A 24,017-nucleotide genomic window follows, 5' to 3' on the forward strand; every position below is an offset into this window, starting at 1 on the left:
GTAAAGTGAAATGCATTTCCTTGTTTCCATGAGTAATTGATTTCAAATGGATTTATGCTGTTAAGCTCTTTTCAAATAAACCATCTGATTCAATAACATACAGAGGGATGCACAGAGGAATCTTGCGATGCAAATCCATAGCTCCCTGAAAGTGGAAACACAAGTAGATGGGGTGGTAAAGAAGGCATACAGGTGATGTAAGTCTAGACTGAGCCTCATTAGGCTGTACAATGAAATGTAATGTCACAGCTGAACCTAATCCTAGTCTCATTTTTATAGCTAGTCAGGTAGAATCAGGTTTTAATATCACTGACATATGTCATGAAATTTGTTGCTTTGTGGCAGTAGTACCATGCAAGACATAAAGACATAAAAATGAATATAAGTTACAAAAATAAATATGGTGCAAAAGAGGCATATGTTCTTGTCGTAGGGTAACAGGATGCATGTCAATAGTGGTGGCTTATTTTTGTTTCTACTGTCTAACCTAGGAATACTGTGACCAATTAGATTGTTCCCTACACAGTTTCAACTGAGTTTTGATAATTCCACACATACCAGGAATTTGAAGCTGGAACTTTCTTGATCTGTAGCATATCAGTTGGTTGTTTCTGCACTGAATCATTTTTGAACTCTAAAACAGAATTAATTTTTAATGAAATGGTTGTCTGGTTGATGGTGCAAGTTTTAAATTCTTTGTCATCCCTTGTTGTGCAATCCCCCGATCAGCTTTAATAATGAACCTTTCCCATTAAATCCTTACTTTATTAGCAAAGATATATTTGCTTGTTCTAATGGACTAAAATATCATTGGCGTTAATGCACATTTTTAAATTGGTCATATGTGAAAACATGTTTTATAGAATGAGGGAAGTAGTCATTGAGTAAAGTGTTTGAAAAACACAAAAGTAGTTTTCATGATAATTTTGGTAATGGCAAATCATTTGATAATTCAAGAACTTTAATTGGGAACTTGTTTTCAAAAAGTGAAATGTATGAAGGATGAATATATAGGAAAATTTTCCATAAGTTTAAAAAATGCGTAGTATTAATATCGTTCTCCCACAGGCACTCACAGCTAAAACTGCTTCTTCTAAATTATTATCTTTATCTCTGTGTAATTATATTATTTAAAACAAAATGCTCACGAGTAATGAGATGTGTTCTCCATTAGAAATAGAAATGATACTTCACACAGCTTTTCCTTCATACGTTCAACTAGGGCAGCAGAGTGGCACAACTAGTTGAGCAGCTGCTTCACAGCTCCAGCAAACCAGATTCAATCCTGACCTCCCCCTATGTATGGAGTTTGCATGTTTTCCCCATGACCGTGTGCGTTTCCTCTGGGTACTCTGATTTCCTCCCACTTCCCAATGACGTGCAAGTTGGTAAGTTAATTGGCCACTGTGAGTTGCCCCCAGTGTAGGCAGGTGCTGGAATCTGGAGGAAATGACTTGCTCTGTAAACCAGCATGGACCCGATGGGCTAAATGGCTTCTTTCTATGTAGTCTGGAAATATAGAAAATAATATGGAAATATAATCCAAAAGTGTGAAATAACTTACTTATAACTTGTAACTGCTAAGTCGTTGTGTACGTAGCTTTTGTACGTTTAGTGCTTTCTTTAAACTGAGCTGTATTCTTGTCAGCTTACCAGCGTATCCCTTTGAATGACTGCATTCTCTCCACTACAACTTGCAGTCTCCAATCTCCATTTTACCAAATGCCAATGGAGATTTGTTCTTCCGAGCTCTGATACAACATTTAAGTGAACTTCTGAGCCATTAAGGCCTGGATCTTTCAGCTCCTCCTCAATCAAATCAACCCTGCAGCCTGCCTACTTGATGGCCTTTCTTCACAGTAGATATGGTGGTACTAACAGTACAGAATTCTGAAACTGATGTGGTGATGACTGAACCAGGTGTACATGATTATTCCATTTCTGGTGTGAAGAATGGACTACTTTTCAAGTTGAACTCTTAGGTAGCATTTATTCATGGAACATAGAACAGTACAGCGCAGGAATAGGGCTGACTCTTGAACTCAATGCCTCGACTAATAAAGGCAAACATGCCATATGCCTTTTTAGCACCCGATTGTCTTGTGTGGCCACTTTCAGGGAGGTATGGACTTGGAGCCCAAGATCTCTCTGGACATCATTACTGTTAAGGGTCCTGCCATTATAACTGTGTACTTTATAAATATTTGCAACTTTTATGATTTTTCCAGCACTATTAGATAAAATGACTGTCGTAGATCTTGAAACAAACTATATTGGCATCCTGTTGAAATTTGTAATTTTCAATTCTTGAGCTTAAATTCCCAGGAGGAGAGAATCACTTGCCAACAAATGTCTCAATCTAGTCTCAATCCCCCAAACTAAAACCTAATGCAGCAGCCTTGTTGGAGAGGAACATGGCGCATGATCTTGCACAATTTATTAGCTAACTTAATTTATACCCCTGCAGATTTGGTCATGCCTCCAATGATTCCAGAGTAGAATTGCTGTCCCAAATTCTATTGGGATAGCAATTGTAGACCTGAGGGGAATACAATAGAATTTGAACTTCCTTGATTTGAACTTCCAGACTAGTAGATTCATCTCAGTGCTGAATTTCACATAGTGTTGTTTTGTTTTACAGTTGATATTTTTAAACAAAATCACCATTCCATCCGTGTTTATTGGGGCAGCATCAGCTAAGTACCTGGAAGAATTCAGCTATTTCAGAGGGTAAGTGTTTGCTAAGTTTTCTGTTTGACTTAGTCCTTTCATAATAATTTAAAAATCACTTAATTTAGTAAGCTAGCAAAATTATGAACAAAAGTTTTCAAAGTTAGTGTATCTAATTATGTATATTTTTGTAAAGAATCCTTGTATTAAGTTACATCTCTCTGTTGCAATATTATTCCTCAGTAACACTATGATTTTCCTTGTTTTCTGAAGTATATCCACCTACACAGTGAACTTCCTCTCTGCTTCCTCACTTGTTCTGCTACCTGTGGTAATATATTTTTTCACAGGTCCTCAGAACAATCTGTGGGCTTCTAAGCTTCAACTTGTGTGAAGTATTCAGGCCTAATGTGGGCAAATGGGATTAGCGTAGATAGGCATCATGGTCAGCATGGACGAGGTGGGCCTTGAGAACCCATTTTCTGTGCTGTAAGTTTCTTTGATTCCATGAGCTCGGCCACCTAATTGCAGTCGACTTTTCTCCCATGTCCAGTTCAATCTTGGCGCCTGACATTGTGGGTCAAAACCATTAAACTTTTTCCTTATATGCCTTAGTTGGGTGCTGGCCATTAAGACTACTCAAAGGTAAACTTTGAAGTTTTTTTTAAAATCATGCAACCTCTTCCTATCTTTGCAATTATTATCTGCAGTCATCAAAATTAAAATTGCCCATGGATTATTAAAGATATCTACAGTAAATGTATTATTCTGAACTAATTACCATTTAAGCTGCAGTTAGAATATGTGTAGTTTAAAACCCCTACTTATTTTTTAGGTAAGAATGATGTCGCTGTAAAGAAGATAGAAAGAAAAACAAAATATAGAGAATATTCAGCATGTCAGGCACCATGTGTGGAAAAAGAAATAGCTAGCATATCATGTCTGAGACCCTTCATCAGAACTGGGAAAGAAAATGGTTGTTTTCAGTAGCAGAGAAGATGGTGGAGGGTAGGACAAAGGGCATATCTTTGATAGGGTGGAGACCAGGAAATCAGAAACCGTCAAAGTGGAGGAGGGCATCCAAAGTGTCGAGGATGAAGTGGGAAGGGACTAGACTGGGGAGAAAGAATGGAGTCAAGTTAGGAAGAAATTCAGTGGAGCAAAAGGAGACTGAAACGATGCATCTGCTCAGATGGTCTTGCTTGTGGGTCTTGGGCAGAAAGTAGAAGTGGATTCTGCAGGGCTGGGGCACTGCAAGGTTGGAAACTTTGGAGGAAAGATTGCCCTGAAGAAAGAAGGTTTATTGTTGTCGGTTGTCTGATGTTCTATTGGGGGGGGGGGGGTGGGGGGGGGGGGGGCTCATGGTCCAGAGGAAGGTGTGAGGAGGTGTCTAAGAGTTGAGGAGTTTAACCTCTGTGAGATGGAGGATGGAGATCAATTCACCAAACCACAACAGCACCACTTCTGTCGAGGGGTTTGATGATGGAGGAGTACAGGTGAACTGGGAATTTTTTTTGTTTAAAGATGCATAAGGGATTCACTGAGATGATTTAGATCTGAGATTATAGTTAATGAACGAGTAGAGAAACTGAGCACATAGAACAGAGTGGATTAATATTCTGAGATGAAGGTAAATAGGGAAAAAAACATTTAATCAAACACTAGGGGGCATAAATCTAAGAGCGGCACAGATTTTTCATACAGCTAGGAGATGGAAAATGATGAAAGCAGCAGAAAATGTAATAAATTTTAACAAGCTATTGGATAAATATTTATAAATAAGAAACAATGTGCAATATTTGTAAAGGCCAGAGGGATTAACTAAATGAATAACTTTTCAAGGGAACTCCATAACCTCGGAAAGTGATCTCTGCTATAAAGTATAGTGCTTCTATACAGCAGTCAAACAGCTGTAGAATTATTTTTTGGTTGGGAGAGGATTCTCTGCCAAAATAGTGTAAAATGAGTGAAATTATGCATCCTAATACAAAAACTAAATGCTGTGCTTTTTTGTCTTTAACATAGTAATCTTTATTACCTTCTTAACTTGTGTTCTCTCCAGCTCCACCCCACTTCCCTGCAAATTAAATATTATATCTCTTGCTGTTACCTGTTCTGATAAAAGTTCATCAACCTAAAATATACTGGGGTTATCTCTGCCATTCTGTTTTCTTTCACTCCAGTTTACCCTCAACTGATCTAAACCATAGTTTTCCTAAAACGTAATCTAATGTGGAATTCCTTTTCCGTTTGCAGAAAATTATTTTTATACAATGTCAAACTAAAATAGAGGTGTGTGAGGAAAGCAGATTTGCTGTGAATTGAAGATGAGCTTGGGTACAAAATTAAAACCTGACTTGAACTTTACCACATCCAATCTAAATCCGACTTGAGCCTGAGGACTTTTTTTGTTTTGAGACCTGACTTGGATACAGTTAGGTCCTGCCTCATTGGACCCAGCTGTAACCTGGCTCTAGAATAAAGTACGGAGCCTTAGTGCCAACATGTCCCAGTTCACCTGAGGACTTAATTCTCGATCTGACCTGAACCCAACACCTGTTGTCAGGTCGCAATGGGCTTGGATCCAAAAAGCAATTAATATACACTCAAGCAGTGGTGTTTGATGCGGCATATGGTTTGAAGGGCTTCTGTGTGTTCCTAACACGTGGACTCAAGGTTCTTGGTGCCATCCCAAATGCTCCTCGCCTTTGAGAAGTCATTGGCCAGGGATTCACAGGACCCAGTGGGGATGTTGGTTTTCTTTTATCATGGAGGTTTTGAGAACATCCTTAAATCTTTTCCACTGTCCACCAGGTAACCTCTTCCTTTGACAGAGCTTGGAAAAGTGTGTCTGTTTTAGGAGTCTGGTGTTGGGCATGCAAACAATGTGGCATTCCCAATGGGACAGACTGAGTCTCAATCTGGGATTGTGGGCCTGTGAGAGGACACTAATGTTGGTTTGCTTATGCTGTTAGTGGATTTGGACTATGCAGAGACAATGCAGGTGGTACTTCTTTCTCTTTGAGGTGCCTTTTGTTGCAGACAGTCCAATCCTCAGAAGCATATAGGACACGGTTCACTGCTGACTGGTAGATCATGAGCGTTGTGCTGTGTTTGAGGCCTTGATCTTCAAGCCCCCTTTTCCCCAACTGACCAAAACCTGTGATAGCACCCTGAAGGTGATGCAGAATTTCATCAGCAATATCAGTCTTCACTGAGAGGTGACTCCTGCTATATGGCACTGGTCTGCATTTTCCAGAGTTACTCTGTGGTCCTTTATTGTTCGGGGACAGTGTTGTACAGTGGGGATAGGTTGGTTAAGGACTTTTGTTTTGCTGAAGTTGACCCATCATTTAATTTCAGTTTATTGGAACGACGATAGCTCAGAGCTCTGTCTCTGAACATGTGTAAATGCAAGCATTGACTGTGTACTCCAGCTCGATTTATTGAGGTCAGTGTGAACTTAGTTCAGGAGTGGACAACCAAGGCTGATCAATTTCCCATTAGGTGTGTAGATGAGTTCTACACCAATAGGAAGCTTGTTGGAAGTGAAGTGCACCTTAAACTTAATAGTTTACAGAGCAATTCAGTAACTTACAAAATGGTGTGTTTGAAATCATTTATCTAAGGGTTAATTTTCAGACTCTCTAAAGGCCAGTTTGCAGATTCTCAATTTTTGAGTGTAAAACTTAATTAATACATGGAATTGTGGCTTTCCTGAAAGCTTTATAAAGAATTTCCTAAATAAATGTACATGGCCAACAACTTTGAAATCTTACAGCTGAATATAAATCAAGTCTGGCCTCCTTTGAGACATAAGATATTTTCACTTAATTTCATGTAGTAAATCTTACACCAAGCATGACCTATTACCTTGTACCAGTACACGTACTTAATAACATGCACATAGATGCCTGTCAGGTAATACGATAGATTTAGATTTCTTTGCTACAATGAGGGTATAGTCTAATTGTTTTGCCGTCTGTTCTGTTTTTGTTTTTGATTTTTATCCCATTGGCTGGATAAAGACAGCTTTATATTTAATATCTGCATAGTGCTTGCGTGGGTTCTGGTGGACCACGTGATCAATGTAACCTGATTAATAATACATATCAGGAAATTATTCAATTCAAATTAATTGAGGCTTATTCTGCAAATCGGTTAAACTTTTGTCAACTAATAATGTTACACTCTGACAAATATCTGTTTGTCTTTCGATCTGAATGAGTAGCTCATTCATTTGACGTAATACCAAATGCCAGAAGGAGGGAGATACTGAAAAACTGTTTGCTGTGGCTGAAGAGGACATAAAATGGGAAAGGAGGCTTGGTCTCAGTGTAAAGGGACTGAGATGAGGAGGATCTTTTTAATGTAGTGAGTTGTGATTGGTTTTCTTTTGGAATTCTTTAGCCCAGAGTGCTTTAATTGCTCAATCACTGAGTATGTTTAACCCAGAGAGTAACAGACTGTTGGACACTAAAGAAATGAAAGGTGTTGCATGAGGTGGGAATGTAAACATGAGGCACATAATTAAACATTATTTTCTTAAATGGTGGAGCAAATTTGAATGGAAATCTGACCGGCTGCTGCTTGTATGTTTTAGTCTACTTTTTTTTAAATGTCTACAAATTAATGGAACAATTTTAGCGAAATTTATGTGAAGCATCCTGAACTGAAGTGATCGAAAAGATTTGAAATATAGTCTGAAGATGATTGAAGGGAGGACAGTGAATGCTATCTTCATGGATTTTAGTAAAGCATTTGATAGGCTCCCTCGTGATGGTTTGCTCCAGAAGATTAAGTCGCATAAGATGCACGGTGAGTTGGTAAATTGAATCCAAATTTGGCTTGGTCATAGAATTAATGAATTTTTACACTCAAAAATTGAGAATCTGCAAACTGGCCTTTAGGTGAGTCTGAAGATTAACCCTTATGTAAATGATTGAGGGTAGTGGTAGAGGGGTGTTTTACTGACTGGAGGTCTGTGACCAGTGGATCATTGCTGGGACACTTGCTGTTTGTGAAGGTGGTATAATTAGTAAGTTTGAAAATGACACAAATTGGAGTTGTAGGTAGCGAGGAAGTTTGTCAGCACGATATAGATCAGTTGGAAATTTGGGCAGAGAAACAGCAGATGGAGTTTGATCTTGACAGTGTGAGGTGATGCATTTTGGGACGTCAGATGCACAAGGAAATGTACAGTAAATGGCAGTACCCTTGGGAGCATTGATATACAGGGGGATCTTAGGGTGGAAGTCCATAGCACCCTGAAAGTGGCAACACAAGTGATATACGGCATACTTGCCTTCAAGTCAAGTTGAGTTTATTGTCACGTGCACAAGTATATTTATGCATGGGTGCAACATTGAGTATAAAAGTTGGGAAGTCATGATGCAGCTGTAAAAGCATTGATTGGGCCACATTTGGAGTATTGTGTGCATCTCTTGTAGTCACTGTTACTTGTTCTTTCTTATTTATAATTGTTTTTCCAGTCACTTTATATCCGTGTCTTCTGATTACCAACCCTTCCACCACTGGAAACGGTTTCCCTCCATTTTATGTGTCTAAACCCTTGATGATAAAGCATTTCAATTAAATATTACACGTTTAAGTAAATGGATAAGTTGGTAAGATATAATAAAATGAAATGTTAGATTGATAATATGAATGTTATGATAATATGAATGTTAATATGAATGACTTTTAATTATTGCAGAAATCCATTGCTTCACTATTGTCAGCCACCATGAAATTTGGGGGGTGGGGGGGGGGGCGCGGTGCAGGGAAGGGGAAAAGGCAAATCATGAATTAATATGGCAACTGAGATTACTGGCACTTTTTTCTTCCTTTATTGAAGGAGCATGATGTGATGTCACCTGGGCCTGAAAACCCATGATAGCATTAAACAATTTGTACCACTTTTTGGCAAACCTCTGTATACCTCAGATGTACTGTATTGTATATAAAGGACATGATTGAAATGGGCATCGGCAAACAAATCTTCACAAAAAAAATTGCACCTCCTTTGCATCAAGGTGGCCACATCATTGTCAGGGACTTAGAACATTTGAAACTTAAAAATGAAAAGTTAAACCCTGAGTCAGCATTGAGCTGAATTTGGCACAATTTTAGTAGATTCAGCTTTAATTACGTGTTCTTTCCTTTCCCAAAATAGCCACAGATAGAGTGTGCTTGCTGAAATAAAGCACTTAAGCAATTGCAAACAAAAATTAGCAGATTTTGGAACAATTAAAACATTAATCTACTTTTGTTTACCAGAAAGACCTGCAGCAATTCAAGACCATCACCACTGCATTCTCGAGGTCAATTCAGGATGGTCAATAAATGCTGGACTTTCTAGTGGTGCCCACATCTCGAAAAATGAATAAATAAAAAACTAATTTCAATCTGAAGTTTTTTTTTGAGGCAATAACTTCAAATTTTTAATGTAGAATTTACTGAAGCACCATTATTGCTTTCAAAACAAAACACAAAAAAGTCCAAAGTCTTAAGGTTCATCACAATTATGCTTGTGGGGCTTGTCACAGTTACATCACAGTCTAGCTCCAGTGTGGTCAGCGTGACATCAGACTTGGTACAGCTGCATGTTCACTATCTTGCTGCATCAGGACAAAGGGTCACAATGGCATCAGTTCATAAATGCCAGTTCATAAAATCTGGGCTTCCCTTTTTTTGTGCAGCTGTTATTTTTGTCAACTTGTGCTGCCTACATCATTGCTATTGTGACAATGTAATCAACAAACCAATATGATGATCATTGTTGTCATGTGCATTCTAGCCGCGTTTCTGGAATTGTGCTTTGATGGCCATCATCAGTTGCGATATCGTAATTATCTGCAAACATTCTTTGTTATTGTCTTTCTCCACAGTGGGCATATAGTGATACTACCTGATTTTAGCCTTCCATTGGAGTACTATCTAATTCCATTCCTCATCATAGTCGGAATCTGCTTAATCCTGATTGCTATTTTTATGGTATGTATTAATTCATACTTATATGTGTAATTACTCTATATGAAAATGCTGTAATGTTAAGATGTTGCAGAGCTTTAGCTGTACTTTTTGAATCAGTGTGTGTGTGACAAAGTCCAAAACTCCCAGTTCCGGAATGGTTCTTAAAGTTCAGTTCCGCAAGCCATAAGGTGAAACATGAGCAAGGGCTTCTTCAACAACCACCGTTGTCTGAAGATAAGACGTAGACGTAGAGAAACATAGAGAGAGTAAATACGAAATCCAAATGTTCCACGATGGAACCCAAACGACACTTCAGTGTTTACTCGGTAGTGACTTCCTCACCCCAAAAAGCATCCGAATCGTGGTCGTCCACACACAAATACGTGTTTCCTTCTACAGGTCAGCAACAAAGTGAACTCCACCGGATTACTTCCAACTTCCATACATGGATTTCAGTGGCAAACACAGTTACTGTTTCTCATCCATCGATAGAGAAAACAAGCAAGCTGGTGTCTCTCTCCCTTCTCTCTCTCTCTCTTCTTCTTCTCCTTCTGACTTCTTCAACAACGTCATTACGTCCTTTATCTTCTATTGATGTAAGCACGCCCCACACACACATATACACACACACTCTCTATCTTAAAGGGACTTTCACTGAGTCCGTAACAGTACCATAATGAATATTTTAACTGTATTTTCATGGGACTATTGCCTTTGAAAGGCACGGTAGTGCAGCAGTTAGTGTAACGCTATTACAGTGCCAGCGACCTGGGTTCAATTCTGGCCACTGTCTGTAAGGAGTTTGTATGTTCTCCCTGTGCGTCTGCATGGGTTTCCTCCAGGTCCTCTGGATTCCTTCCACATTCCAAAGACATACGGGTTAGGAAGTTATGGGCATGCTATGTTGGCGCCGGAAGCATGGCGGTACTTGCGGGCTGCCCCCAGAACACTCTATGCAAAGGGTGTATTTCACTGTGTGTTTTGATGTACATGTGACTAATAAAGATATCTTATTTTTAATACAAAATGAATAATCTATATTGATAAGGTATTTGACAAGGTCCCTCATGGCAGGTTGATTCAGAAGATAAAGATGCATGGGCTCCAGGGTGAATTTGGATTCGGAACTGCCTTGCCCATAGAAGACAGAGAGTAGGGGTTGAAGGCTGTTCTTCTGACTGCAGGTCCGTGACCTGTGGTGTACTGCAAGGATCGGTGCTGGCACCTCTGCTGTTTGTGATATATATGATTTAGATGAAAATATAGATAGGTGGATTAGTAAGTTTGCGGATGATACCAAGATTGGTGGAGTTCTGGACAGTGTAAAGGACTATCAGAAAATACAGCGGGATATAGATCAGTTACAGATATGGGCAGAGAAGTGGCAGATGGAGTTTAATCCGGGCAAGTGTGAAGTGTTGAATTTTGAGGTCAGATGAAAGGAGAAAGTAATACAGTTCCCTTAATAGCACTGAGGTACAGAGGGATCTTGGGTTCCAGGTCCATGGTTTACTGAAAGTCGCAACGCATGTGGATAAGGTGGTAAAGAAAGCATGGATGGGGTGTTGAATACAAGTCATGCTGCAGCTACATAAAACTTTGGTCAGACCACACTTGGAGTATTGTGTGCATTTCTCATTGCCCATTATAGGAAGGATATGGAGACTGTGGAAAGGGTGCACAAGAGATTTACCAGGATGCTGCCTGGATTAGAGGATATGAGCTAGAAGAAAAGGTTAGACAAACTTGGGTTATTCTCCCTAGAGTGTTGGAGGCTGAGGGGAGACCTGATAGGTTTTTTAAATTATGAGAGACATAGATGGGTAGACAGTCAGAATCTGTTTGCCAGGGTAGAAATATCAAACACCAGAGGACATGCTTTTAAGGTTAGAGGGGGGAAGTTTAAAGGTGACGTGAGGGGCAAGTTTTTTTGTGCAGAGAGTTGCAGGTGCCTGGAATGGGTTACCATGGGTAATAGTGGAATTAGGCAGTTTGGTGGAGTTTAAGAGGCTTTTAGATAGACACATGAATATGAAGGGAATGGAGGGATATGGATGATACACTGGAGGACATTGTGGGCTGAATGTTCAATACACAAGTGTGTTTGTGGCACGATAACTAATGTAATAGAAACTCTTACATGTATATTGCAGTTTATAAGAAAATTCCTGTGATCTGTCAAAGCATTGGGAACTTAACATTGTTCACATTTGCATCTAATAACAAAATTAAACGTACAGGTCGCCCTGGGTTATGAACGGGTTCCTTCTTTACAGATGTCCATAAGTCGATTTTGTCCACAAGTTGGATAATACACAAAATCACTCGATATGGTAACCACACCTCCACAATATTGTAGTGACAGTGTTGATGAAGGCCAATTAGCATGAACATTTATTTATTGTCTTCCCCAGCCTAGTTACAATGGTACACAATTAAACTGTCCCACACTCTATGGCTGGATTCAGCGAGCTTGAAGTATCAGTGGATGTTACATTGTTTAATAGAGTACCCTTGCACAAGTATCAATAGAAGTGATTGCTTGTCAATTTCCAAAGCAACTCTTTTAAGTGGCTCCTGCAGTGAAATTGGCAGCCTGTGTTCTTATGAGACAACGGGGAGGTTACGTGTAAACGTTTCTTTTCAAGAATGGTTCCCATTTGAATTTAATAATATTTATGGGAGTTCATTCATATGTACGGGATGTCTATAAGTTGGATGTTCATAACCTGGGGAGGGCCTGTAGTAAGTTATACCAAATCTTCCTTGCACCTTAGGAATTCTGTGGTTAAAATATGAATGTAAAATGGTCCAATTTTTTTGTGCTGAAGATGTTACAGGTATAGGAAGACGATTTAGTTTGGTCCTTTTTAAAACGGAGCTAAAAGAATGGATTTAATTAGCAAATAGATCGGTCCTGTTGGATTTTACACTTTAACTTAGTTGAGTGCAGGAAGGGGTTACATTTATTAAAAAGCCAAATCTAAATAAGTAGAGGCTTCACTTCTGTTGGGGTTGGCCTGCTCTTGGGTCCCAGAATAAAGCAAAAGGAAAGGCATTTATGTAACACCTTTGCTGACTTTAAAGCAAATGAGTTACTTTGTGTAGCCACTGTTCGTTGACATGTAGGGAACATAGCTGCCAATTTGTGCATGAAAAGGTTGCATTGTTGATTGAAGGAAAGATGTTATCTTGGATACTGGGGAAAAAAATCCAAGGCAATTCTTCAAACTTTGTCTTCCTGAGAAGTCGCTCAGAGCCTTGATCTCTCACCCAAAAGAACAATGAGTTACTTATTTCTCTCAGTGCTCACAATCAGAATATTTAAGATTAATGCACTCTCATCTAAACTCAAGAACCAGGTATCCATTGTAAATTGGATTTGGCTTTGTTCTTTTGGTTATTGATATGATCTCGGTGTCTCGATTAAATGACTACCTCCTAAATCCTTTCTGGGTACCTATTTACTCGGTAAGGGTCTGCACTTTTTTTGATTTTGCTAATCTAGTAATCATTCTTGGGTCTCTACAGAATTATGAAAAACCAAGAAATAATTATCTTTTAAAACACAATCAAGGGGTTCAGGTTAATATGATTTAATGATTCAGCGTGCATCTTGAATTAATCCCAAATATTATAATATCCAGGTCAATATTCAATTAAGTGATTTTGGCTCTGTTTTTATTTAAGTAAAACAATTTTTGTACACTTAAGGTTTTCAAGATCATCATTGCTGATTTTAACTTTAAATGATTAAATCTACTTTGAGTGATTATTGACACTTTTTACTTTGGCTTCATAATTTGAAGTGCTTGGATATGGTTTTCCAGTAAGTGGATTAGTCATTTTAGCTGAAATCGTGCAAAACCTTGCTGGCATGCATTTATACGTGTTCCCTGTTGTAATGTTTTTGATGCAGTTGTTAAGTAGTTATTTTGAACTTAACCATAAATTATTGGCAAGTGTTAGTTAGCATGGGATATTCTGTCTTGACATAGTGCAAATTTTATCAAAAACTTCAGACCTTTTCTTTGGGATTTTCACATCTAGCTAATTTAATTTGAGGAACTGGGCATGTAAATTTAGTTGTTTTTTAAAGGGCTTTATGAAGCAGCCAGCCAAATGTTTTTCTTTGTTAGTAGAGTGCAGTTAGTGTTGCACCACTGAAGAGGGAGAGCATTACAGCAGTCCTCAGGGAGGATATCCTGGAGGGATTGGGTAGAATTTAGGAATAAGAAAGGGCGATCACTTTGGGATTATACTATAGGCCTCCCAATAGTCAGCAGGAATTAGAGGAACAGATGAGAAAGCAAATCCTAAAAGGGTGTAAAAAAATTGTAGGGTTGTAGTGGTGGGGACTTTAACTTTCCCAATATTGACTGGGATTGCTTTAGTGTAAGGAGTTTAGATGGGATGGAATTTGTAAAAAGGTTATTAAAGAGGGTTTTGTTTTAAAGCAGTGTGTAGAGAGTGCTAAAGGGAAGGCACTCTATTCGACCTTGGGGAATGAGGATGGGCAAGTGGTGAAAATGTCTGTGGAGGAGCCCTCATGGATACACCAACCACAGTTCAGTAAATTTCAAGATAGTCATGGAAAAACATAAAGTTGGTTGTAGAATTAGGTCATAAATTAGGGGAGGGCTGATTTCAACAATACGAGGCAGGACTTGGTGAAAGTAGATTGGGAGCGGCTGCGAGAGAGGAAAACATCATCTGATAAGGCAAGAGTTTAGAGTTGATACGTCCCTGTAAGGGTAAGAGGCAGAGATGGTAAGATTAGGGGACTTTGGTTAACAAAGGAAATTGAAGGTTTGATCGGAAATAAGAAGGTAATATATTATGAGAGAAACATGTCAGTGATAGTGTGGGATGGGGAGTTGAAGTGACTGGCAACGGGGAGATGCAGATCGTGGTTATGGGCAGATGTCAGTGATAGTGTGGGTCGGGGAGTTTAAGTGACTGGCAACAGGGAGATGCAGATCATGGTTACGGACAGATGTCAGTGTTAGCGTGGGAAAGGGAAATATATGTCAGGCATATGCATTTAGTATTGAGCAAGTCCTTTGACATTTATAGGGGATATAGGAGAGAACGTGAAGAAATTAGGAGGCAAAAAGAGGTCATGAAATGGCCTTGGCAAGCAGGATTAAGGAGAATCCCAAAACCGCCAAACCTTTAAGTATATTAGAAGCTAGAGGGTAGCTGGGAAATGAGTAGGTCCCTTTAGGGACCAAAAGGAAAATCTCTGTGTGGAGCCAGGGGATATGAGCAGGATCCTAAATGAATATTTCTCATTGGTATTCACCAGGGAGAAGGATGTGAAGGATGGCAAGTTGGGGGAGAGGTATGCTGATATTCTGGAATATGTCTGTATCAGGAAGGAGGAAGTGGTCAGAATTCAGGACTAACATCCTTCTGTGAGGAAGAAAGATGAGGATGGCAAGGTTTCGGAATCATGGATGGCGAGTAAAACCTTGGATGGAAAGATGTTGCAAATTTAGGCAAAAAGGAAGCATATTTAGAAAACCGGACAGGACCTTTGAAGCACATAAAGGAAGCGGGAGAGAATGTAAACAGGGAATCAGGAGGGCTAAAGGAGGCTGTGAAATGTCTTTGACAAGTAGGACTAAAGAGAATCCCAAGGCATTTTATACATACATTAAAAACAAGAGTGTAACTAGGGAGAGGGTAGGACCATTCATGGACATGGGGTGGGGGGGGGGAGGGGTGGATTTTATGCCTGCAGCCAGAGGAAATGGGCGAGGTACCATAGGAGTACTTCACATCGATATTCACCATGGAGAAGGACATGGACAATAGCAAGGTCAGGGAAGGATATGCTGATATTCTAGGGCATGTTGATATCAAGAAGGAGCAAGTTTTGGGGCTCTTGAAGAGCATTAAGGTGGATCAATCCCCAGAACCTGATGGGATCTATCTGAGATTGTTGAGAGAGTCAAGAGAGGAGATTGCAGGAGCCTTGACAGAGATCTTTGTATCCTCTTTAGTCACAAGCAAGGTCCCAGAGGATTGGAAAATAGCCACTGTTGTTCCTCTGTTTAAGAAGGGCAGTAAAGACAAACCAGGAAATTATAGGCTGATGAGCCTTGCATCAGTGGTAAGGAAATTGTTTGAGAAGATTTTTAGGGATAGGATCTACTGGCATCTGGAAAAGCATAGACTTGTTAGGGATAGCCAGCATGTGACAAAGATGATAGATGAGGGCAAGGTAGTGGATGTTGTATACATGGACTTCAGTAAAGGTTTCAACAAGGTCCCTCATGGTAGGATGATTCTGAAGATAAAGGCACATGGGATCCATGGTGACTTGGATTCAAAATTGGCTTGGTCATTGAAGATAGTGGTGGAGGGGTATTATTCTGATTGGCAGTCTGTGACCAGTGGTGTTCCTCAGGGATCAGTGTTGGAGCCTCTATTGTTTGTGATTATATATAAGTGATTTGGACGAAAATATAGGTGGGCTGCTTAGTAACTTTGCCGATGACACAAAAAAATTGACAGAGTTGTGGATAATGAAGAAGATTGCCAAAGGATTCACCAGCTAGAAATGTGGTTAAATGTAATGGCAGATGGAGTTTAATCCAACCAAGTGTGAAAATGCCACAAAATGCTGGAGGAACTCAGCAGGTCAGGCAGCATCTGTGGAGGGAAGTGGACAGTCAATGCTTTAGGTCAAGACCCTTCAACTGTACTGAAAGACTGAGGGAAGGGGTGGAGAAAGAGCTGACAGGTGTTAGGTGGCAAGTCTGGGTGAGAGCGGGGATAGGTGGTGAATGTGAGTTGTTGCATTTTGGGAGGTCAAATAGAAGAGGAAAGTATACAGTAAATGGTATACCCCTAGGAGCACTGATATACAGAGAGATCTTGGGGTGCAAGTCCATAGTTCCCTGAAAGTGGTAACACAAGTAGATAGGTTGGTTAGGGCATAGGGCATGCTTGTGTTCATCGGTCAGGGTGTTGAGTATAAAAGTAGGTGAGCCTTGTATCAATAGTAAGGAGGTTATTAGGAAAATAAAGTTCGAAGAGACAGGATTTATGTCCATTTGGAAAGGCAGGGACTGATTAGGAGGAGTCAGCATGGTTTTGTCTAAGGGAATCCTACCCCTCAAATCTGAGTTTTTTGAGGGGCTAACTAAGAGAGTTGATGAAGGCAGGGCAGTAGATGTTGCCTACATGGACTTTAGTAAGTTATTGGACAAAGTCCCACATGATATGCTGATCCAGAAGGTTAGAGCACGTAGGATCCAAGGTGTTGGCAAACTGGATCCAAAGTTGGCTTGGAGGTGGAAGGCAGAGGGTAGCAATGAGGATGTTTTTCTGACTGGAAGTCTGTAACCAGTGGTTTCCTGCTTGGATTGATGCTGGGACCATTATTATATATATAAATGACTTGGATGAGAATATAGGTGGAATGATTAGCAAGTTTGCTGATGGCACAAAAATTGGTTTAGTAGTAGGTAATGAAGAAGGTCATGAAAGGATACAGAGGGACATAGATCAACTGTAAAGTTTGGCTGAGGGATGGCAGATGAAACTTAATTCAGACAAGTGTGAGGTAATGAATTTTGGGATGTCAGATACTAACAGAACTGTACAGTAAATGATAAGGACCTAAGGAGTGTTGATGTACAGAAGACCTTGGGATGCAAGTTCATTGCACCTCCTGAAAATGGTGACACAGGTAGATAGGGTAGAGACAAAGGCATTAGGCATGCTTGCCTTCATGGACGAAGGCACTGAGTATGAGAGTTGGGATGTCGTGTTGTAGCTGTACAAATAATTCCTCAGGTTGTGCTGTGTGGAGTATTGTGTAGAGGTCTAGTGATCACCTTACAGGAAGGATGTGGTTGCAGTATAGAGTGCAGAAGAGATTCAACAGGATGTTGCCCGGAACGGAGGGCTTTACATAAAGAGAGATTGGATAAGCTGGGTTTATTCTCACTGGAGTGTAGGAGGCTGAGGGTGACCCTATAGAGGTTTATAAAATTATGAGGGGCATGGATAGGGTAGATAGTCTTTTTCCTAGGGGCTGGGGAGTCTAAAGCTAGAAGGCATAGGTTTAGGGTGAGAGGGGAGAAATCTAAAGGAGATCTGAGTCGGATGCAAAAAGTACATTTGGGAGACATTTAGACTGGCACATAAATAGGCCAGGCAGAGAAGGATACCGACCTAATGCATGCAGGAGGGCAAAAGGGTAGGCATGGACGTGGTGGGTTGAAGGGCCTGTCTCTGTGCTGAACAATGCTATGACTCTATGATGTTGCTCTTTTAAAAAAAAGCAAACTGCCATTCCTGATTAGTAAGTTTTTTTTCTGTACAAAAAAAAGTTCAAAGTAATAAATGAAGTCAATAAGCTTTTGTATTAAACTGTAGTTCATTACCCGTAGACAGCTATTCAAGAGAATAGTTTCCCTTTCAGAACAGTAAACACTATTATTAGAAATTACATTACTGATTTAATAATGTCCGATGTCACGTGGCTTTTTTTGTCTCAAAAGTGCAGCACTTTTTGTCTGCAGTATAAGTCAAGATTTCACTCTCAAGCCTCTAGTCAGACTTGAACCCAAATTGCTGTGACTCAGGGCAAGACTGTAAACCATTCAGCCACATAAGATTCACTTAAACATAAGATTGGTTGGAACTTCAGTTTATTACCTTGGTGGATTTTGTCTAATTTCTATCTGCTGAACTCAACAGCACATACAGAATTGTAGTGCTGTAATTGTTTTGAGCTGAACATTGCATCCTGTACATTTAGTAGATTGATTACTCCTATATATCAACGGTATATCCAAGTTTTGCCATCTGCAGAAAATAGTCATGTCTTGTTTTCTTGTATTCTCTTTAATGGTTTTCCATTCTCCAGCCTTTGTAGAATCCTTCCACACCAGCTTCCTTTCCATTACTGTACCTTGTACATTGACCTTAAAATCCACCATCTCAATTATTCCATTAACCAGCCAGTTCTATTCTGAATAATATGCCCTATAACCCATCAAATCTACTGCTCATCCTACACTGACTTGCTGTGTTCCACCTGCAACCAACAATGCGTAACTGAACCTTAAATCACTGAATGGACCATTGCACTCTCCTTCCTATCCATCTTTTGAGCATTTCACTTGTTCATAGTTTAGCACAGAATTGTCCGTTTTAATTTGCGAGCCCTTGGGTCCGGCTTGTATTGGAAATAGTACACTGGTACAAGAGGGTCTGTTCCCCCACACTAGGGGTTGACTTGTACTATTAGGGAAAAGCAATAAAAACACACAATTCTGCCCTCATACATTGTCTGTGGGCTCCCAATGTGTATAGATTGGCTGCCATAATTTCTGTATTATAAAAATACTCAATTGGCTTTTAAGCTCTTTGACCTACTAAGACGATGTTAAAAGTAGCATTTGTTATTTGAATGTGAATGCTACTTGAATGTTATTGATCGCCAGAATGGGATCATTTTCTCCTAAATGGACAAAAAGTAGACTTTTATTTTTGGTGTGCAATTACTGTAGAATAAACCAATATCTCAAAATCTGCTCACTGTTTTCCCACTTTCTAGATTTCAAAATTTATTCAAGATAGACACAGGGCAAGAAGAAACAGGTTGCGTAAAGATCAGCTGAAGAAGCTACCAGTACATAAATTCAAAAAGGGTATGTGATTCTAGTTTTTAATCTATTTGAAATATTAACTTGGGTTTCTATTTCCACTTATTTGAAAAACTTATCTAATTTGAGGCTTTCCTTGTTAAGAAATGGGTGTGATGTAGCCTGTGACCCAATGCTACACTAGTGAAACATTCACCATGTGCTTTTGATGCTTAGTTGGTTAAGTTGAATTCAAATTAGAGAGGGTGGCCATATGAGTAAGTTGTGTAGAGTAGACCAAAGCACGGTAACACATCCAGTGTTACTATTGCATGGAATAAAACAAGTGAACATTTTGTGGATGATTAGATGAATGTTTAAGACTACAAGAAATGGATGGGAGAGGGAAGAATTAAGAGGAAGAGGTCAGAAGAAGGTATGATAGAGATTGAGGTTCCTTCGTGGCTTCATGAAGAAAAAAAAAGTCAAGGGCAAGTTGAAGGCTTCAGTCTGAAACAAGAGATATAAGACAATGTGATTGTATGGGGCAGCAGATATTGTGGATGAAAACCATAGTGCCTTGGAATGAGGTGAGACAAGAATAGAAGTAAAGTAACTGAGATTAGAGCACAAATGGCATGTACTGCTTCGATCACTAAATGCTTTGTTTCTATTATTGAATGTAATGTTTTGTATTGCCGCTTTGTTTTCAAGTCAATACAGTGTTCAGCATAATTAAAATTGCAGTTGGCACATATAAAGTCATCTCTCTATATTTCATCTTTAACTGTTGTGATTACTTTTTGATGAGAGGATTTCACATTAGGGACGCCAAGTATGGTCTAAACATTAATCTTTAATGTGGTAGCAAATTTTACTTTAGAATGTGAGGCCAGAAAGCTGTTTTATAATGTACGACAAAATCTTTATGGATGTTGGAGCAATATCTTTTATTTGTCCTGAGGTAACTACTAGGAGATTGTGATGTCATTGAAAAGTTATCAGAGCTCAAGTTCCACCAACAGAATGTCCAAGTCCACTCCATAGATTTTCCATCAATTTTTTTTAAATTAAATTTTTGTTTTAAATTTTATTTACAGTGTGGTAACTGGCCCTTCCGGCCCAATGAGTCCACGCCGCCCATTTTAAACCTTCAAATTAACCTACCCGTACATCTTTAGAATGTGGGAGGAAACCGGAGCACTCGGAGGAAACCCACGCAGACACGGGAGAACGCACAAACTCCTTACAGACAGTGACGGGAATCAAACCCCAATCGCTGGCGCTGTAATAGCATTGTGCTTACCGCTACGCTACCATGCCGTCAATACCAGTGTCCTAGCTGTTGAAAGTAGTAGATTTTCTAATTTTATAATTACTACAATTATATGATTAAAAATCAAATACTTTAATTATGGTTTGACTATTTGAAGTGCTGTAAGCATCCATGGTGACATTTGATATGAGCTTGCACTATAAAGTGGTGATTTGATATGGTGGCAATTTCTTTTCAAACGGCTGTTGGAAATATACTTTAACTCCCCAAGAGTATTAGAGTACCCCATGGCAGATAGTCTTAAATTGTTGCAGCCCTTCCATGTTGCTGCTTCATCTTTTTTCTGGTAATCATTTTGAATCTGTTTTATGTTGCCAATATGTTGTGACCAGATTGTTGCATTAGTGTTTTTGGCCTACAGTGTTTAATTTTTTCTGTAAAGAGACATGTCACCATTGAATTAGTTTCAAAGGTTAAATAGAATTTAGTTTTGACTTTTTTAATTGAACCTCTATTCTTTATTCTCACACTGTATGCCAGGGTGCTGGCAAGACTAACACTTAATGCCTATTTCTAATTGCCTTTTGGAAGGTGGCGATGAGCTAGCTTCCTTCTGATCCGTTGAGTGGGGAGTTAGATGATTGTGATGCAGTGGCCCCATGAAGAAACGACAGGATGTTTCCAGGTTAGGGTGGTGTGTCTTGCAGGGGAACCTGTAGGTGGTGATGTTTTCCCGTTTGTCTGCTGCCATTGTGTTTCTTGGTAGTAGTTTGTAGGTTTGGTGAGTTGTTGCTTTATTTTGTACACATTGCAACCGCAAATGGTAATGTGAGCGAAACTGGTGGATGGAGTGCTAGACGTATGAACACTTTGACCTACATGGTGTCAAGCTACTTGTTGAAGTTGCATATCCAAGCATTTAAAGGGTATTCCATCGCACCTCCTGACTTGTACGTTATGGATAGTGGAAAGGCTTTGGGGAGTCAGTAGGTCAGTCACTCACTCCAGGGCTACCCAAATTCTGACCACTTGCAGCCACAGTTTTTAAGTGGCTGGTCTAATTAAATTTCTTGTGAATAGTGATCCCAGAATGTTGTTGTTGGAGGATTTAGCGATGGTAATACCATGGAATGTCAAGGTGTGATTGACTCTCTTGTTGAAGACATTTCTTGGCTTTTTATCGTACTTGCCACTCACCACCCATACTTGAATGTTGTCCAAGCCTTGCATTTAAGTAAAGACCATATTATAATCTTAGGAACTCTCAATGGATCCCAACACTGTTCAATCATCATCAAAGGACCACCTCCCAACCTTTATGATGGAGGAAGATCATTAAAGCTACTTAGGGTATAGACCTAGGTTGCTGCTTTGAGGATCTCTTGCTTCGATGACTTGAGGCTAAGATGATTGGGCTCCAACAATTTAAGTTATCTTTGTTTTCCATATAATTCCATTCAGTAGAGTTTTTTTTCCTAGCATTCCCATTGACTCTAGTTTCACCAGGACCTCTTAATGTTAAAGTCAGTTGTATTCTTCTCTGGAATTTTAGCTCCTTTTTATTTGGGCAGCTTGTTGTCTGGTTCCATAGCTAGTTGCTGTACCCAATGCCTTCAACCATTTGTTGACAGCATGTGGAGGGTCCCAAGTTGGCTGAAGACTGGCTTTTGTTATATTGGGGATCTCTAGAAGAAGCTGAAATGGGTCATCCTCTTGGTGTTGTTGGCTGAAGATGATTACAAGTAACTCAACTTCCATTGCAGCACTAATGCTGGGGTCTGCCATCACTGAGAATGAGGATGTTCTAGGGATTACCCACCACTATTTGTGATTCGATGTGGCAGGACCACAGAGCTTTGATCTGATCCATGGATTGCAGGATCAAAAGCTGCTGTGTGCTGCCTTTACTCTTTAGTGTGAAGGTAGCTCTTCCAGGCTGAGACCTCTTTGGGTGTACTATTCCCTGCATACCCTTCTACACTTGGTCCCCTACCTTGATTTTGAGATACACAAACGAATGAGATATGCCAAGCATGAGATCAGAGATCATGGTGGAATACAACTCTGCACATAGATGACCAGATTTGAGCTGCAGGCCTGTTTCTTTCTGTGTGACAGTAGAGCCACACAACCTGATGGAAGATGTCCCTTGTCACTTGTGAACCTAGTCCATTGGTAGATGCTGAGTTGGCCATCTGCTCATTTTCATCACTTTTCCATAGTGGCAATTTCAGAGGGAAATTAGAGTTTCATATATATTGCTATGGGTCTGGAGTCACATGCAGTACAGACTGGGTAAGAGTAACAGATTTCCCGAAAAGGACATTTGTAAACTTGTTCTTTTTTCTTTTTATGACTGTCCTTAGTACCCTAGTCATCATTGTGGATGCTGGTTTTTGCTCCAAATTAATTAATTTAAATTCCTTGTTGTGATGGAATTGAAACTTGCCTATTAATCCAGTTCTCTGGAATACTAAACCAGAGACATAACCACTACATTTTTATTCCCTGGTTGTATGAAGACCAGTTTCTGTGAGCTTATTTTCACATTTTGCTGGAACTTTTATTTCATTGCAATATTTGACTGTAAAAGCTTTGAAATTTATAAATATATATCTGCTAAAATATTAAGATTTTAATTTATTTCACTCAGCTTCCCAGAACCCCTTACTCCAGCCCTTAACCGTTAACCAGTGAAGAGACTGAAATGGCTGCTTTGTGTACACAGATAAACACGTGATTTATAATGTTGTAGGTGGCAGCTTAAGACCACTAATAATTTGGCAGTACTGTGGATAATTTTCTATATTCTTTCTAATTGGGTTGTCTGGCTTCCTCCTCTCTATACTGTTATAATGATATTCAAGTTCTTTGTTTGAGGCTAGTTGCCTTCAAGCTTTCGCACAGCCTCACTTTACTAAAAGTTAATAAAATGTGGAAGCTCTGCTTATTAACCCTCTCCTTTCACTCATTAAGATGTAAAGTTTAGAGAATTATTTAACCTCCTCGAGCTTAAACATTAATAAATGTTGCAGATTAATTTCTCATCCAGAAGGAGAAGTGATTATTGGCTGCTGTCTTCAACTTTATAGAAGCTGCATTAACAAACGTTTTCTGTTAAGGACCTTTTTTGTTTAAATCTATCATTAAATGTAAACTAATATTTCCAAAAGCAATGGTCACTTGCATCATGGCTACCGTTTTTTATCTTTGAGATTGCTAAATTAGTTATACAAATTTGCTGCTCCCTTTTCTTAGTGTGTGTATCACTGACGTGATTTGCATATATGGAGTAGATTGTATTTTAGCACATGCTGATGGTCTTGTGCCTTGTTGGACATGTTTGAATAGTACAATTTAGAAAGAGGTTGTTGGCTCACGGAGTGAATATTCTGTTCTGCCACGCCACCAATGTGCGATTATAGGTTCGCCCACTGGCTAAGCATGTCGAAAGCAGACTGCTTGAAGTCAATATGTGGTATCACAGA

At 39.5% G+C, this 24,017-nt stretch overlaps 1 protein-coding gene across 1 annotated transcript in view; it reads left to right on the forward strand.

Moving 5' to 3' along the window:
• Nucleotides 1-24,017, forward strand: part of LOC127571788 (E3 ubiquitin-protein ligase RNF13-like) — a 211,809-nt gene that overhangs the window by 128,952 nt on the left and 58,840 nt on the right. The window contains 4 exon segments of the mRNA XM_052018493.1: nucleotides 2,642-2,658; nucleotides 2,660-2,730; nucleotides 9,561-9,666; nucleotides 19,226-19,319. Of these exon segments, the coding sequence (XP_051874453.1) occupies nucleotides 2,642-2,658; nucleotides 2,660-2,730; nucleotides 9,561-9,666; nucleotides 19,226-19,319 (288 nt within the window).

This window comes from Pristis pectinata, chromosome 6 (assembly GCF_009764475.1).
Source record: "Pristis pectinata isolate sPriPec2 chromosome 6, sPriPec2.1.pri, whole genome shotgun sequence".
NCBI classification, from domain to species: Eukaryota; Metazoa; Chordata; class Chondrichthyes; order Rhinopristiformes; family Pristidae; genus Pristis; species Pristis pectinata.